At 43.5% G+C, this 17610-nt stretch overlaps 1 protein-coding gene across 1 annotated transcript in view; it reads left to right on the forward strand.

Moving 5' to 3' along the window:
* The first annotated feature begins 607 nt into the window (after positions 1-607).
* TAOK3 (TAO kinase 3) overlaps positions 608-17610 on the forward strand; it is an 81626-nt gene continuing 64623 nt past the window's right edge. The window contains exons 1-8 of the mRNA XM_056859295.1: positions 608-650; positions 3881-4092; positions 7588-7659; positions 9094-9195; positions 10273-10318; positions 11488-11584; positions 13204-13317; positions 17333-17424. Of these exons, the coding sequence (XP_056715273.1) occupies positions 3973-4092; positions 7588-7659; positions 9094-9195; positions 10273-10318; positions 11488-11584; positions 13204-13317; positions 17333-17424 (643 nt within the window). The 5' untranslated portion in view covers positions 608-650; positions 3881-3972. The remainder of the gene's footprint in view (positions 651-3880; positions 4093-7587; positions 7660-9093; positions 9196-10272; positions 10319-11487; positions 11585-13203; positions 13318-17332; positions 17425-17610) is intronic.

Raw genomic sequence — 17610 nt, forward strand, 5'->3', positions numbered from 1 at the left:
ACGATCTCCAGGGCTCCCAGGCATTGTACTGCGGGACCTGGTATCATACTAGCGATTATCCCTGGCAGGTCTCCATTGTGGTGCAGATGCCGGGCGGGGGACAGAATGCAAACGGGGAAGGACGGAGCGAACTCAAACTCCATTTTGTTCTGGTGAGGAACCATCGTGTTTATCTGGGGTCGACAGAAAGCCCTAGCTGACACTGCTGTAGTGTGCTTTGAGTAACTAGTGTTAGGTTGTTATTTGTTATGCCTTTTTCCATTGCATTTTGATACTGAGCCTGCGTGCTGTTGTTGGTTTGTAGAATCCATTCAAGGCAGAGGTAGGGCTGCTTCCAGCGCACCTCATTCTGGAGCCTGGCAGGGAGGAGAGTGCCTGGGGTAATTGAATAGCTCGAGCCAGTCCTGCGTGCAAACAGGAGGACGGCATATATACCTAAGAGGAGCTAGTTGCAGATGGGTCCAAAGTTGTCCATACAGAATATTAGCTACTTCGTTACAGTGTGTTACCTATTTTAATTGCCACTACTTCTCTGCCCAGGTCAGAAGACAAGAGTGTGTAGAGTTGGGGAGATACCAGAAAAGGAAGTCTAATGCTTTTACTGAAATGGGCCTGAGCCACAGAGCTTGGTTAATGCAGCCATTGCTCAGGTATGTTAAATAGCACTTTTCCAGCCTAACCCTTATTGCAGTAGTAAGTCCCTTCCACAGGACTGTTAAGATCTAAAATACTATTGTGTGTGTGTGTGTGTGTGTGTGTGTGTGTGTGTGTGTGTGTGTGAATCAAGTCTGACCAACTACTTCAGCTTTTCCCAACATTGCCTCTGCCATTCATACGCCTTCTGGACTTGAAATTTTTCTTGCAAAAACTAAATGTTTCTTTACCTGCTCCCAAAGAACTGTGGTTATTAAAAAATGGCAGCTGGAAGCCTCAGGATTCTTAATAAATGGCTAGATTTCGTATCAGAAAGCCAAACGTGGTGTGGCGGGGGCTTGTTTAGTAGTAGTTCTGTTTCATTTTTTGTATCTTGCTGAACTTTTTTTGTAAACCACTCAGAATGGATTTTTAAGGCGTAAAACAGAAATTTAATAAATTATGTCGTTACCCAAGTGTAGCTGTACCCAAACAAACTTTTAAATCTTCCAGTAGGCATGGGTGATGGAGTAGAGAGCAATATGATACTCTTGCAAAGAAAGGGATTGTCTTCAAAATATTTATGCACATTTTCTTCCTTTACTTCATTTATACCCTGCCATTCTCCCCAATGGGAACCAAAGCTCCTTACACAATTCTCCTCTCCTCCATTTTATCCTCAAAACAAACAAAGATTAGTTTGAGAATATGTGAGTGGCCTCCAGTCACCCAGCAAGCTTCCATGGGAGAGTGAGGATTCAAACATCCTAGTCTGACACTTTAACCACTACACCGTGCTGGCTGTCTCAAATGATGCTCCAAAGAAGCCTCATGCTTTCTCACATGGATGTAGTAGGCAAATCTGCAATTAAATTAATGGTATACATGCTTTATAGCAATGGTATTAGGTTAATTTGTTTGCACTGGCCAGTTCCTCCATCCAGGATCTGCTCTGAAGTGGTTGTCTGTCCTCTGCACAGCCATATGCTACTCCTGGAGGCTCCATCTCTGCTGCCATGTTTCCTTTAGCCCTGTGAACATTCACCCCTGTGTAGTATCCAAAGGATATGCAGTGCAAGTAGATGGTAGGAGCTGCAGAAAATGAGGCTCTAGGAACAGCAGTCTGTGGGCCAGCATGGTGTAGTGATTAAGAGTAGTGGACTCTGATTTAGAGAACCCGGTTTGATTCCCCACTCCTCCACATGAAGCCTGCTGGGTGACCTTGCCAGTCACAGATCTCTCAAAACTCTCAGCCCATGCGGAGGCAGGCAGTGGAAACCATCTCTGAACGTCTCTTGCTTTGAAAACCCTACAGGGTAGCCATAAGTCAGCTGTGACCTGACCACACACACTCACAGGAACAGCAGTGACAAGGAAGGGAGAGAATCAGAGGCCTGGTGGGCCTTCTCAGCCTGGGTACTGAACACATGTTTTTTACTTATACCTTGTAATGGTTTGTATGTCTGGAGCACCAGTGTCCCCAGATGATCTGAATTGCCTAGGGAAATTGTCCACATTCCTCGTCAGTCCAGTTGAAAAGTTGTGGATTAGGAATTCTATCAATTTTGGACTTTGATTCAAATATTAATATAGTTGCCAACTCCAGCATAGGAAATTCCTCAAGATCTGGGGGTGGTGCGTATGGAAGGCTGAGTTTGGGAAATGAAAGGAGCTCAGCAGGGATGTAATTCCCTCTGAAACTGCCATTTCCTCCAGGGGAACTGATGTCTGTATGGAGAAACCCAGGCCCTGGAGGCTGGCAGCCCTAAATGTTAATGAGATTGTTACTAATTACTTGCCTTTGGTAAGGTGTGTGGTGTCGTTCATGCCTTGCTCAGCTCTAACTAGCTTTTCATAGGTCCCTTCCTTCTTAGAGTCAACCTTATAAGATATTGATGAGTTCACCTTCCCAAAAGGTGCGTGGATGCCTTTTAATGAGGAATAGGGTGGGACTCTACTGCCTGGGGAATTCAAATTGCTATCTGAGAATTGGTTTAGTTTCCTTTTGAAGCTTGTTATGATAAGGGTGGTTTCCTATTTCCTTGTTCACTACCGTAACACCTACTTGGGCATTATGAAGTTTGCCTCCCATGCCTCAGGACTCAGCTTTGGAAAATGGACTTTTAATCTCTGTATAATTTAACTACACAACTATGTCCTAGCCCCATAGGGTAAAGATTTCCTGTCCTTGAACATACTGGTAAAAGACACCTTCAAATCCCTATAATGGCTAAAAGGAAATCCTCAAGAGACACATGAGAAAGCAGAACAATGCTTTCCCACTCATGTCCCTGTTATTCGGTAACCCAAAATACAGGTGTAAATTAAACCCTGCACCTCCGTCTCTAAAAAGAAGTTTAATAATCATAAAAAGTGGGAATTTCTATGTATGTCTTAGGTATAGTGATTTAAATAACTCATGGTGGCAATCCCGCTTACCCCATTAAAATGACATGCAGTTTTATTAGATATTTTTTTTAATTTTAATTAATTATACCCCACCTTTCTCCCCAATGGAGACCCAAGGCGACTTACAACAGTGAACCAGAATCAAGCAAACCAAAGGGGGGTAGAATAAATTAGAAAAAAGTTGACTAACTGTGGATGAGAACCACTCCTTGAAACAGTTTGAATGTGCCCCTGACAACCCTGCCAAAATTTATCGAGGCATGGTTAAAAACAAAGTCTGTCAACTTTAATCATAAAAGAAGAAAAATTTTCAGAGGTTGTATTTTTGCAATGGGGATCTCGTACATCATTTTTGGGGCTTTATAAGCCTGAGCATGTGTGCTCAGTTACCTGTGAGCCCTTGTTTTCTAAGTGGTGCTGGCTTTAAAGTAGACCATTACAGGCAACGAAGGAGTATGGCTTATGTAGAAAAACGTATTATATGCCACTAATAGGAGAATCAAAAAATAACAGCACATGTATTCAGCATAGTTTTTTTGTTTGTAACTGATAGGAGAATGGCATCGCTTTTGAAAAACCAGCTTGTTCAAATTTAAAGTAGGCTATTTGTTAATACTTGTACTCTTCCAAATATATAACCTTTGGGCAGCTACTGGAGCTTCAAGGATGTTCATTTATCAGAACATTATCTGAGTAATAACAAAATACAATTGTTGACAAGTAAAACATGGAATGGTTATATCCTCCCCCAAAAGTAGTTTCTTTGAAGCTTGTTATAAAAAGGAATCTGAATTAAAGCAAACTTAATTGATTAACTGACAAATACCTCTTCCTAAAGGTTCTGATTTGCTACCTGCAAACCACATTGTCAATGAGGGAAGAAACTGGCAGAGAATTTGTGGTGGGAGTGAAGTCCTAATACCATTCAACATGCGCAAAGGGGTGCCAAAGGACCCAGAAATAGCTGACCTGTTCTACAAAGATGATCCTCAGGAACTATTTGTGGGTTTGCACGAAATTGGACATGGAAGTTTTGGAGCCGTTTATTTTGTAAGTAGTTTTGCTTCCTATTCCTGTTTGGCTAAAAAAAAAATAAAAACTCTGTAGTGGTGTGTGTTGATGTGTTAGCATTTATCAAGTCTCTTCCCTCCTCCCCACTATCGTAATATGGGAGCCCTTATCCAGATAAAGAAAATGTGTGCACTTTTCCTAGATTTGTTTACTGATATGGATATGTAGCTCCTAGAGCTGCAATACCTAATAATCCTTTTCTTCTAATTTCCCAGGCATCTTTAAAAATAGCATGGCAAGCCATGTGTGCCCATTAGGGCTTCCTGAACTCCCACAGAATGAGAGGGTTTGGGAAACCTATTGGCCATATGCGGGTTTGCTAATTCCGGGTTGGGAAATTCCTGACAATTTGGTGGTGGAGCCTGGGAGGGTGTGGTTCGGGGAGGAGATGGAGATCAGCCAGGATGTAATGCCATAGAGTCCACCCTATGAAGCTGCCATTTTGTTCATTTTCTCTGTATTCTGGGCAGCCCAGAATTCCTCTCCAGGCTCCACCTTGAGATTGGCAACCCCAAGCTTGCTGCACTGGGCTTGGGGAACAAGTATAAGAACATAAGAAAAGCCCTGCTGAATCAGACCAAGGCCCATCAAGTCCAGCAGTCTGTCCACACAGTGCCTCTAGGAAGCCCCCAAACAAGACGACTGCAGCAGTACCATCCTGCCTATGTTCCACAGCACCTAAGATAATAGGCATGCTCCTCTGCTCCTGGAGAGAATACGTATGCATCATGACTAGTATCCATTTTAACTAGTAGCCATGAATACCCCTTTCCTTCATAAACAGGTTCTCTCCCCTCTTAAAGCCTTCCAAGTTGGCAGCCATCACCACCTCTCACCCTCCAGCTTCAGCAGATGACTCCGCGTTCTAGTATTATGGGAGAGGGAGAAAAACCTCTCCCTGTCCACTCTCTCCAAACCATGCATAATAACTGCTCTAGCTTCTGGGCATGTTGGTGGGATGGGGTGGCTGCTTCAGGCAGCATCCAGCTGTTTTCCAATGGCTACTCTCTGCAGACTCAAAGGTAATGCTACCTCTGCCCCATCTCCTGAAACTAGTTGGGATCGAAAGCTGGGATGGGCTCTTTGCTTCGGAGAAGAGATGCTGTCTGGTTTCGGTTTCTGAAGAAAAGTGAGGGTTTACTGCCTGTGTGGCCACAGCTGAGAGATATAATTTCAAGTTCCAAATCTGTGCAAAGGTGGGGGGGGTCATATGAGCTGCTCCAGCTGAACAGGTTCTTTTGCTCACTGTTCCTTGTGCTATACTGCCTTGCAAGCCAATTTTTTGTGCAGTTTGTCCTATCGCTTGTATTTTTGTCTATGGTTTCCTCAAATTGCAACCAGGTGGGGAGGCTAAGAGACAGCAGGTTGCCCCCAAGGCTACATAGTACATTACCAAGGATGAGATTTGGACTGAGGATGTGCGTGTCCCTCCGTGTTAAATTAGTAAAAATAAAAAATGCCATTGTTTTAGGAGAGTGTGGCATCTAGAAGCAGGTTCCGGTTTTGGATGCCTTTAGTCACAAAAGATGGTTGCTTGTGCGCTAACTAAATGAGGTGACCCAGTTTTACAAATGAAGTAGGCTGAACTTATTAGTTCCTCTGCTTTGCAGAAAAGACCTCGTATTCCTTGAAAATGAGGCAGTGCTACTTAAAGCAGCCTGCCGCACAGCATTACTTACAGCTTGTCTGATGAGCCTGTTATTTAACTGTAAGATGTCTCTGGCTGAGGATTAGTCCTTCAAGGAAAGCAGAGAGCCCTGCTGCTTTAATCATTTAAAGCTCCACCAGACAACACCATGGACGAGTAATCTGCAGGGAGGAATCCTCTTCCCAGCCAAGGAGATCGCACCAAACAGTCTGTTGCCACATCTTCTGTAGCTTCCAGAGCTAGGCATTGCTTACTTTAAGCAATCAAGGTGGGGGGGGGGGAGATAATCTGATATTGTTGGCATGATAGAAGGTGCTTTGGGAGGTTTCCAAATAAACCTTCATCATGATTAGTGAAATAATACTAAAATCACTCAATCACTTGAGGCCCTGAGCAACACTTTTCAAACACAGAGCTGTTAATTGCCTACTATTCTGCTTTACTTTTTAAAATTTCTAGCCTGCCCTTTGGTGAAGGGTTGGAACAGATACTGTTCGTCGTGCTAGTTAAAATTCCTATTTAAATCAATTTCGGAGAACATAAACATGTTCAGCACCCAATACATAAAGCACTGTGGATCTTGAACTGGGAACTTTGGCAGCCAGATCTTCTCTGTGTGTCACCATGGAAGAAACTGCTGTCATGCTGTTTGCTGTGCTTGGATGTTCCCTGTGCAGCTGGCAGAATTAAATACTCCAGTTTACTGACAGTTTCCAGGTGATGCAAGAGGCCTGTGAGGTTTTATCTGCCCCTGTAATTCTGGCCCGGCTGCTTAGTCTGAATGACTGATCTTTTTAAAAAGAGAAATGACCAAGGCACTGTCAGAGTACACATACTTGCCTGTCTGCCTTCTCTTCTCTTTCCCAGCCCTGCCTTCTTCCAGCCCTGACCCAACCTTCTGTAATAATCCCAGTTTCCAAATCCGTCCTTGAATAAAAAGTCTTATAATGCTACCAAAAGATGTTAAGGATGAGCGTGGTGTTGGGTGGGTCTTCAAGGTAGGAAATTCCATAGCTACGGAGCAGCCCCTGAACATCTTTTTGCTCCTTGCATTCAGATGCAGAGGTTGGTTGGGAGCCATCAAGGAGAAAGCTTACTCAGCTGATATTTAAAAGATGACTGGATCAAAAGGGTGAAGAGGTCTCTAGGGTAGTTAGGGACAACTAGTGGCCTGTAGGCAACATCTAGCCTACAGATGACTTAAAAAATTATTATTTTATTTACTTCATTTATAACCTCCCTTTTCCACCAAAGCGGCTTACAATGTTCTCTGTTTTGTCCTCGCAACAGCAATGCTGTGGGGTATGTTAGGCTGAGAATGTGTAACTGGCTCAAGATTACCCAACAAGCTTTTGTGGCAGAGTGGGGATTCGAACCTGGGTCTCTCAGATCCTAGTCTGAATCACTAACCACTACACTAGACTGGCTCTGGTTCCCCTTGTAAGCCTATCTGCTGGGTGGGGCAGCAGAGATGCAGCCGGTTTCAAACAAGTAGGTGCCACTTTTAGCCTAGGCAACAGGCCCTTCCCATGCTTGTTAGTTCAGGAAGCAGCAGTGAATGAGAGACTCGTGCCACATTCAACCTGCAGGCTCCTCTTGTCATACAAAGTAGCAGCATGGCTCAACAACCTTCAGGGTGGCTCTTTCACTTCGTGTACCCCAGCTCCCCTAGTCAGAAGGTTTATGGTGGCACTTGGTGTTCAAAAAGCTGGTTGTCCCTATGCTACAGCCGTGTGATAGTAAACATTGGATTCAAGGGTGATGTTTAAGCTGAAAGCATATTACATTTTTGCTTTCTCCTTCCCTTTCCTCCTCCCCTTTTTCAGGCCACCAATGCTCGTACTAATGAGGTGGTTGCCATCAAGAAGATGTCCTACAGCGGGAAGCAAACAAACGAGGTAAGAGTGTGAGAGAACAACCCTGCACATAGCTGCTCTTGAACTCAGCTGCCCAACCATGCTGTTTGAGTGTTGGATCAGTGAGTCAAATTATTCTGTATTAGTGAGACCTGCTTCTATGGGAAAGTACATTTTTCTATCAAAGCGGATTGACATTAGTTTAATAGGGAAGTGGGGATGGAGGCAGTGATCTGTTTGTTCAGATTCTGTAAAATACTAAGCTAGGTGACCTTTGAGACCCACATGTGTGGGTTCTATCACCATATGAGATCCAGCCTTCATAGTACTTACTTTATGCAACTCCTATATGATTCCCCCCTCCCCATTGTTTCTTGGTGTTCTATCATCTTGCCACTTGACGTCACGGTTGCTCCTCCTCTTTTACCTGGAAAGTGTGTGAAGGTTTGTCCATCTACCCTAACTGATCTGTGCAGAGCACCAACACTGACCTTCTTCGCTCTGTAACTGATCCTTTCCCTACAGCGGTTGAAATGTTGGAGAGCACTCCGGGACATTAATGCAACTCCCATTATATAGTCCTTTCATGACTGATTTTCCCTTGGTGCTTTGTATTACGTAGTTGTTGCTATCAAACAGCCACATTTCTACCATCTGACTCATCAAACCTAGTAGGCCAAACAGCACCACATGTCCTGAAACGTTCCTTAAGTTGGTTTCTCTCCTCTTCTTTCCTGACCATAAATCACGGTTAGTAATGTCTCTAAACTATGTTACAAGGAAACTGTGTTCAGAAGAATTACACAATCCATATAATATTACTCAGATACTCTTTACCTTGCATAAGCATGCAACACTGCATATATTTAACCATTTTTATTGCAGTGTGGTATGGCATTCTTATTGCCCTTTGATAACTGTTCTTCTTTTGATCTCTGTATCTTCAGCAAAAGCTGACACTGAATTCTCCTAGCCCTTACTTCTCAGTTCCACGTGCTATCTAGTCAGAATCTGGATTTCAGAGGATCTAATCACATGAAACTGGCTTACAATAGCTACACAGGTGGTCTATCAAGGTCAGCATTGTGTTCTTGGGGTGGGGGCGGGGCACAGTGGTAGAAAATCTGGTTTGCATGCAGAAGGTCCCAAATTAAATCCTCAGCATCTCCAGTTAAAAAGGATAATGGTGTGCAAGACCTCTGCCTGAGACCTTGGAGAGCTGCCGCTGGTCAGAGTAGACAATACTGGTTTTGATAGACCAGTGGTCTGACTTGATGTGAGGCAGCTTCATGTGTTCATGTGCTAAGAAGCCGAGACACTCTGAAACCCAGATTCTGGCCAGATATAAAATGTCAATGAAATTACAAAAGACCAGTGCTGCTGTTATTGGTCCTGTCCTGAAACAGATTGGTAGCTGTGTACTTTTTCTGGAGAATCCAGAGTTTGATCTATTCCCTTCCCCCCTTTTTTAAACAGAAATGGCAGGATATCATCAAGGAAGTCAGATTTCTACGACAGCTGAAGCACCCCAACACCATAGAGTATAAGGGCTGTTACTTGAAAGAGTATACTGCCTGGGTAAGTTTGAGTTGTAATATGTTTTTGAGGAAGGGGTCTCAGACCAAATGCCCTTTATCTCCCGCTACTGCCCGTTTTTAAAGGCTATAAACCATCATGTTTAATATCTACATTTCATGTTTAATATCTACATTTCTATGAGGTATGTAGAGTGTTTTAGAGGACTGGGGTTTACTGCCGGTCACTGGAACCTCATCTGTGTTTAATCAACAGGATGATGTCAGGTAGGTATTAGAGATGATTCATCCCAAGGAGGCAAAGGATGCTGGTGTCTTAGGCTGTGCCTACAGCATTATTTTATGATTGTCCCCTTGTATTTCATTATTGTCCCCATGTAGCACGTAACTCTGCCTGTGTGTGTGTGTGTGTATACAGTTAATTTTCTGTGGAATTATGGCTACTTCCTGGCCTGTCAATCTTCAGTGTGGGCTGAGATCTCTTCTCCTAGATTATTAGATTATTGTAGATTTTCACACGCCTCATGTATTATCTGTACAGATGTTTGCAAAATAAAAAAAGGGAAGAGGTGCTGAAAAGAGGCCTCTAACAGCCGATACATGCTTTGCTGTACAACTGGCACAGCAATCACACACCAATGTGCACTGTATGAAGTTCAAATTTCTAAACATACAGAGGACATACTCGGGAGAGCTAGCACCAGTTGGTGCTCCATGGTTGATGTTTAAAGATGCGTGTTCACTTTTCACTCTTCGTCTTTGCTGAAGAGAACACTGATGTTAGGGCAGTATTATTGCAGCAAGCTAAACTGCAGTATCAAGTGTGAATCTGCTCTGAGAGACGCATAAATACATGGATCTTTGTGGAATTGGGAGAGGCGGAGTTGCTGTGGAACTTGTGTGTGGGTTATTGCTTGTTGTGTAGGAGGGTTATATACACAGTGTGACTACGTGCAAAGAGATTTTGTGATAGTACACAAAGTCTGAAGGTTTCTTCACACACAAGGGATGGCTGATAAATCTGTAATGTACAAATACCCTCCTAAAACACATTATTTTTTGTCTTTTGATCACCTTTCATTTCTGCTCCTTAATGGTTATATTTATCTGTCTCTTACAGTTAGTTATGGAGTACTGTTTAGGATCCGCTTCTGATTTGTTAGAAGGTAAGCCCTGAAATATTCCCAAGTAAGTTTTAAACAGTGGGTGGGGTGTGTGTAGAGTTTTGCATACCCTCCCATTTCACAAGCGAGTTGCCATGCAGTGCAAATGTGATCTGAGTCTTTTCTCTTTGGTGAGGGAATGGTTTCCCTCCATTGAGATGTATTTACATCTGGCCATCTGGCCCTTTCCAGTGTACCCATAATTGAAATTGCAATCCTGCAAGTGTGCTTTTTTTTTTTTTACCGTCAAGTCTCAGCTGATTTATGGTGACCCCTGCTGGGATTATCAAGGCAAGAGATGTTCAGGGGTGATTTGCCATTGCCTGCCTCCATGTCAAGACCCCAGTATTCCTTGGAGGTCTCCCATCCAAATAGTAGCCAGGGTCGAGGCAGAGAGTGTGTGACTGGCCCAAGGTCACCCAGCAAGTTTTCATGGCGGAGTGGGGATTTGAACCTGGGTTTCCCAGGCCCTAATCCAACAGTTTAATAACTACATCCATGCTATGCATGCAGCTGGGGCTTTACATCCTGTGTCTTTGCATTCATGAGTCTCTTTTCTGCACTACTTGATTCCTGGTTCAAAAATAAATTTGATAGGTGGCAAGGGAGGAGCTTGATGTGGGCCAAAGCTTCATGTCCCTTCCCACCAGTGACTTGCTGTTAAGTTGCCTTGCCACAGATGCTGCACATCCACAGTATCATTTTGTTTCGGAAGCTGGCAGATTGTGGTAGGAGGAGGGCTAAGGGGGACACCAGTTGCTGACCAGCAATCTGGGTGATTTCCTAGCACAACTTGCTATAATTTTTAAAAAGGGAGAACTGCAAGAAAGTGGAGGGAAATGTTATATTTCCGTTTATCAAAATAGAGATTACTTGAGCTGAGATAGAAAAATGTGAGAGATGGGAAAGTAACGTGTTGTTTAATTGATTCTACAGTTTAGAAGCCTGTAAAAATGATAGTTCAGGGTGATGACTGCATGGAACTTCTCCTACCATTTAAGAATTCAGGACATGTTTGGCCTGTTTTTGTAGCGTGTGCGTTCTTTCGCTTAGAAGAGAGTTCCCATCTGTAGATATTGTGATTCGTGAAAAGCAGTTGATTCCCAGTGCATAAAACACTAGCAATTCATACATTTTAGCTGAATTCCTTTATATATTTTTTTCCTTTTCAGTTCACAAGAAGCCACTTCAGGAAGTAGAGATAGCTGCCATTACCCATGGTGCCTTGCAGGGGCTGGCCTACCTGCATTCTCATTGTAAGATACATAGGTAAGAGTATAACATTCTCTGTCTTCTATATAATTTTTCTGTGCATCGATGGCTGAAGGACTTGCAAAAAAAATGCTCCATCAAAAATACTTTTCTAAAACCTCTGGAATAGTATTGCTAGGATATACCAGGAACACCTAAAGCCTCACTTACCTATAACTTTAACACTAGAAATCACAAACTGATCCAACGAAAGTAGAGCGTGGCTTTTAAAAAATATGGTATATCTTAAAGATGGTAAAGTTTTTTCACATGGAGACACAGAATTAAAATATATATTTAGGGAGAACCTGACCCAACAAGGTGATTTGTCATTCTAGAATGCAGTTTATGTAGAGATTATTAACATAATAGTAACAAGATACTGAGGTTAATGCAGCCTACTATTCCCTAGACCTTGTCAGAAATAAAAAATATTGCTGTACTCTCATGTCTCAGGGCATGAAAAGCTAGATGCATCTTTCCACAAGCATCTGAGGCTGGAACTGGACGTTATGATGACATGTGGCTGAAAGCTGCAGGCCTGTATTCTTCGGCTCATCGTCTCTCTTGCAGTACAAAACACGAGACTTGTTATTGCACTTCAAATCTCCCCCACCTTTCCCACGTCATTGGCCGCTGCGTTGGGTATGGAGAAATGTGCAAAGCGCTGATGGTTTGCCACAGGCTTTGAATTACTAGACATTACTAGGCTGCTGCCCCACCTGGCTTTTCCCTCTGCCTTGGGACAGTGAAAAGAACAGCAGTCCTAGGGGAAAGGGAGTAAAGAGCACACATCTTGGCCACAGACCCTCTGGCTGTCAGCAGCTGGGAGTGGGACTAGATGGAAGAGGATGATCAGAAAAGCTTTTCGAGTTTTGGTGAGATGCCACCCCAGAACTCTGCTATGTCAGAGGAGACAGAAGCATCCCCTAAACTTATCCAGATTATGAGACACAATAGAAATCAAATAAACATGTATCTTCCTGTAAAGGCACACATTTGGCAAATAATTCTGACACTAGTGTTGGGCCCAGCAGTGCTGAAAGTTGGACTTCCTTCCTCCTAAATCTCAAGTGGTACTCGATGGGGCTTAGCCCTGTTTGGAGCTGTATTCTAGTCCCCATGCCTCCTATGTCCACATCTCTCATAAAGGCACTGAGATTAGCATCACTTCCTTGTCAAAATAGTCTCAGGCCTGAACTTTACTGTGTTAGAATAGTGTGGTCATCCGGTTCTCATAAAACCGTGTTTCTTCCTTAGATGCCTATTCTGAATCCCATTTACATATGTTGTGGTATAGCCAAGAGTGAGCTGATGAACAACAAAAGAGGAAACATCTTCTCCAATTCAGTAGGGGAGTGGGATTGAAGATGCATTTCCCCCTGTTTTTCCTTGTACTGAAGAAAAGCCATTGAGATGCAAAGTAAGGGAGAAGAGAGATCCTTAGGATCTGGGCCAATATCAGGAGCCAGAAGAGAAGCTTCTGGGGGCCAGGTTGACAAACACCTCCCAGGCTGCCAGGTGCCCGTGCTAGTGTCTGGGAGGGAAGCTTGACAAAACCGCAGGCTGCTTATTTCATATGGTAAAGAAATTCCATTTGTAACCTTGATTGTGGCTTTCCTTCTTCTGTTTAAAAGGGATATTAAAGCAGGAAATATTCTCCTAACAGAACCAGGTCAAGTGAAGCTAGCTGATTTTGGGTCCGCATCTATAGCCTCTCCTGCCAATTCCTTTGTGGGGACACCTTACTGGTAAGTGAAGCTGGAGTCCAGTTTTCCATTAGTCCAGCCTTGAAAATAAATCCTTACCTTTTTTAGATTAACTCTTTTTAAAATATCCTGTGTGATCTGCTATTCCTGTTCTGAGCTAGTGGGAAAATGCACTCCCCACCCACCCACACCTTCAGAAGTACGACCATTTCAGATATTTAGTGCTGGATGCATAGCAGCTGACCCTTTTCCTTAAAAAGATGTTGATAAAAATAATTTATTTGTTACCTTGGAAGAAAATGTTTAATGAAAATATGGTTTCTGCCCTAGAAAACCAAAGATTTAGGCATGAATTTTCCTTCCAAAATGCAGCATGCCATGCTAAGGATAACTTAGAATAAACTTTAATTCTTCACACATCCCAAGTGAGCACTGACTGATGGAAACTTATTCCACAATGATTTCATAAGTCTTTAGAGCAGGGGTGTCGAACTTAATTGTTATGAGGGTCGGATATGACATAAGTGTCACTTGGTTGAGCCAAGCTATGCCTTTCCAGCCCAGATGGAGAATGGGGGGTGGGAATGGCTGCTTTGGCTGGCTCGCGGGCTGGATAAGAGCTCTCAAGGGGCCGAATCTGCTTCCCAGGCCTTGTTTGACACCCCTGTTTTAGAGGGCTGTTGTTTGTTGTTTTGTAACCCCCCTGTTATTTCCAGGTACAGTCACCTTAACTTTTTTATTTTGTGATTTTTGCTTTGTGATTTATAGCCCTCCTGCCCCAGCCAAAAAGCATTAATACATCAATACATAAATAAAATTAACCACAAAATCTAAATTTAAAACAATAAAATCCCAATTAAAACTTAAAAAATACAAAATTACAGATGGCGCCTAACCACTACTTGTGTTGCTGGATATTTGCAGCAGGTTATCCCTCCATTGACATTAATAATATAACTGTGTGGCTTTTCTCTCGGTATTTGCCATGAACACTGCTTTTTAGCCAATAAAACTTGACTTGATATTGTGAGTGCGGTGTTGTCACTGGCACTTACTGGTGGGGCCTATGACCTCATTACAAAGCGCATCGCTCCACACTCTTCTGCAACCTTTAAATGGCTCACTGTGAAGTAAGGTTCTTTCATATTGTTATTATCTCCTACGCCCCCCTCTGGATGCTAGAGATCTACCACTATGTAGCTTGAATATGTTTTTGAAGAAAACAAAACATGGCCTCTATCTGAGACCCACAAGGCTATTCCTTCCCCTTTTTTTCTTAAGAAACTTCATCGCCTTTATCTCTTCTCTCTCCAGTCCATCTATTGTTTTCTGTGGAAGCAGAGCACATTGCAGTCTGAGACAGAAAATCCCAATGGCTATTAAACACAGGGTGCCATCTACCAGGGTGTTATGTCGCACACTGGTATTGACTGCCTCATTTTTGTGCTGCTCCTATTCACATTGAGTTGTGCAGGAAGATTCTAGGTCATTTTGCCTATGTCCCACTTTGCTGCTCTTAATGGCATCCAGGATCTGCCCATATGATGGGGCTCGTATGCAGGAAAGACTACCCCCTGTATGGTACTTCTGCGTTCACACCAGCTGGGTTTTCCTTCCAGCACAGTCTTTCCCATGTTCATTGCTGTTGGGTTCCCAGGGATACTAGCTTTGGATGGAAATCAGTGGCAGCACTGAGATCTACCACTACGTTGCTTGAATATGTTTTTGAGGAAAACAAAACATGGCCTCTATCTGAGACCCACAAGGCTATTCCTTCCCCCTTTTTTTCTTAAGAAACGTCATCGCCTGTATCTCTTCTCTCTCCAGTCTCTGAGCCCGACCTTCGGGTTGGGGAGAGCAGGGTAGAAATGTAATAAAATAATAATAAAATTGAAAAAGAACAGCAAAGCGCTTTTTGTGGTAGCAGCATGGTTTTGGAATTCGTTCCCAAGGAAAGCCTGCTTAGAATGAAATGTGGCACGTATTTAGAGGCAGGCTTTGTTAGCCTGAATATTCTGACCAGGGCTGTGTGAGTTCCGGATGTTTTAAATCCTAATATGATGAAAGCTGTCTCAGGCCTTTGGTAGAGGAAAAGCAGAGCGCACATTCGATGGCAATGTCTAATAGTAAACTGTTTGGCTTATGCATGAATGATGAAGCAGCACAACAGGGCCACCCACGTGCAAGGTAAGGGTGGATATATCCTCAGAGGACTTCTCAGGTATGCAGAAAAATATGGCTTCATTGATGAAGAGAACCTTCAGCAAAACTGCATGAGGAGGACTGAGCATGCTCCAGGAGGGATGGAATGTTGAGAGCAGCTGAGCATCACATAAAGGGCGGTAGAGAGAAGGAGAGATCAGCCTGCTCAAACCTCTGAAGGCTTATAGAATGTGTGAGTGGGAGAATTTCCAAATCCCCCCCCCCATATTTCAATGTAGGCTCCCATTATGTGCGTATTGATAATTAGCATGTACATTGCACTTTCTTGTTAAAAACCCTTCATGTACCATAAAGTAGGCTGCTCTTATTGCCCCAACATCATAGATGTGGGGGAGAGAGACTAGTAATGCTGACTTGCCTAAGGTCGCCTAGTGAGTTTGTGCTAGAGATTAGATTTGAATAGAAGTGTTCCTGGTTCCCATCTCAGTCTCTCTCATAAGCACAATACTAGTTCTGTTAAATGCCAAGTATACATACTGGCTGCAAGCTCTGAGAACAAAAGGCATTATTCCTCTCCCTCCTCTTCCCAATCATCTATTAAAAAAAAACAAAAACCCAAAGCCATAACTTATTCTCTTTTTCTACCTGGGGGTTTCCAGATGACTTTCCACACTTGGTCTGTCACTGTTGCACAAAGTCAGAAGTAAATCAAGAAGGCCTTGAGTGAAAGTTACCTTTCTTTTTCTGGGCTGCTCTGCCTACCAAGAAAGCCAGTGTAGTGGTTAAGAGTGTTGAACACATGAAGCTGCCTTATACTGAATCAGACCCTTGGTCCATCAAAGTCAGTATTGTCTATTCAGACCGGCAGTGGCTCTCCAAGGTCTCAGGCAGGGGTCTTTCACATCACCTACCTGCCTAGTCCCTTTAACTGGAGATGCCAGGGATTGAACCTGGGACCCTCTGCGTGCCAGGCAGATGCTCTACCGCTGGGCTACAGCCCCTCCACTATTCGACTAAGATCTGGGAGACCTGGGTTCGAATCCCCATTCATGACATAGAAGTTTGCTGGGTGACCTTGGGGCAGCCACACACTCTCAGCCTAACCTCCCTCACATGGTTGTTGTGAAGGTAAAATGGAGGAGAGGAGAATGATGTAAGCCACATTGGGTCTCCATTGGGGAGAAAGGCGGGGTACCAATGAATTAAAGATGCAAAGAAAGCCTGCACTTATTCCACGGTTGCCACTGCTTGGGCTGTGGGTTTATGAGGACAAATGGGGACTCAGCACTGCATGAAGCTGAGGGGTGGAGGGGGCACATTGACTGCCAGGTGCTGGGCGTACGCCCTTCCTTCCTTTTAAAACCACCGGTGCGGATATGCTCCCCGTGAGGTTTTCCCTGATGAATTGCCACATACCCTATTTCCCCACTGTGCTCCAGATCCCCTTGTTTCTTTCATAGCTGTACTTCCAGGCTGAGCATCTCCAGGAAAACACTGTTGGTGTATCAGTGGGAAAGCTCACTGCCACTGGTGAGACTGAAATTGATGCCCTAGGACCCTTTCAGCCCCTGCTGGCTGACTCCAGGTACAACATGGATGAGGTTGGTGTACCAGCATGTTGCACTAACAGCAGATCATTAGGTTACCCTTTTTTTGTTTTGCTCATACTCTTTTACCATTACCTCTAGAAGAAGTTTGCTGAGCAGGCGAGCATTTATTTATTTCTTTATTCCAGCATGGCTTAATTCTGCTCCATGCTGATTTTTTTTTAAGTTCTGGGGCTGCTGTGCTGGTGAAAGATCATTTTGGGGGACAGAAACACCCTTCTTTTTCTGTGCTGTGGCTTTGCTTTGTGTTGTGTAACACAACATTTTTTGTATCCCTTGCATGGTAGGATGGCCCCCGAGGTAATCCTGGCTATGGATGAAGGACAATATGATGGAAAGGTTGATGTCTGGTCTCTTGGAATCACATGCATAGAGCTGGGTGAGTAAATGCCCACTCATTGCAAAGCAGATCTGCTGAATTTGGTACTGTGCGTTTACATTCTACTTTTCCACTTACAACTTCAGTTCAGTATCACAACAGTACATAATTAAAGTTAAGCCATTCTAAAAGAAGAAGAGTTGGTTTTTATATGCTGACTTTCTCTACCACTTCAGGAAGAATCAA

This window comes from Euleptes europaea, chromosome 13 (assembly GCF_029931775.1).
Source record: "Euleptes europaea isolate rEulEur1 chromosome 13, rEulEur1.hap1, whole genome shotgun sequence".
Lineage (NCBI taxonomy): Eukaryota > Metazoa > Chordata > Lepidosauria > Squamata > Sphaerodactylidae > Euleptes > Euleptes europaea.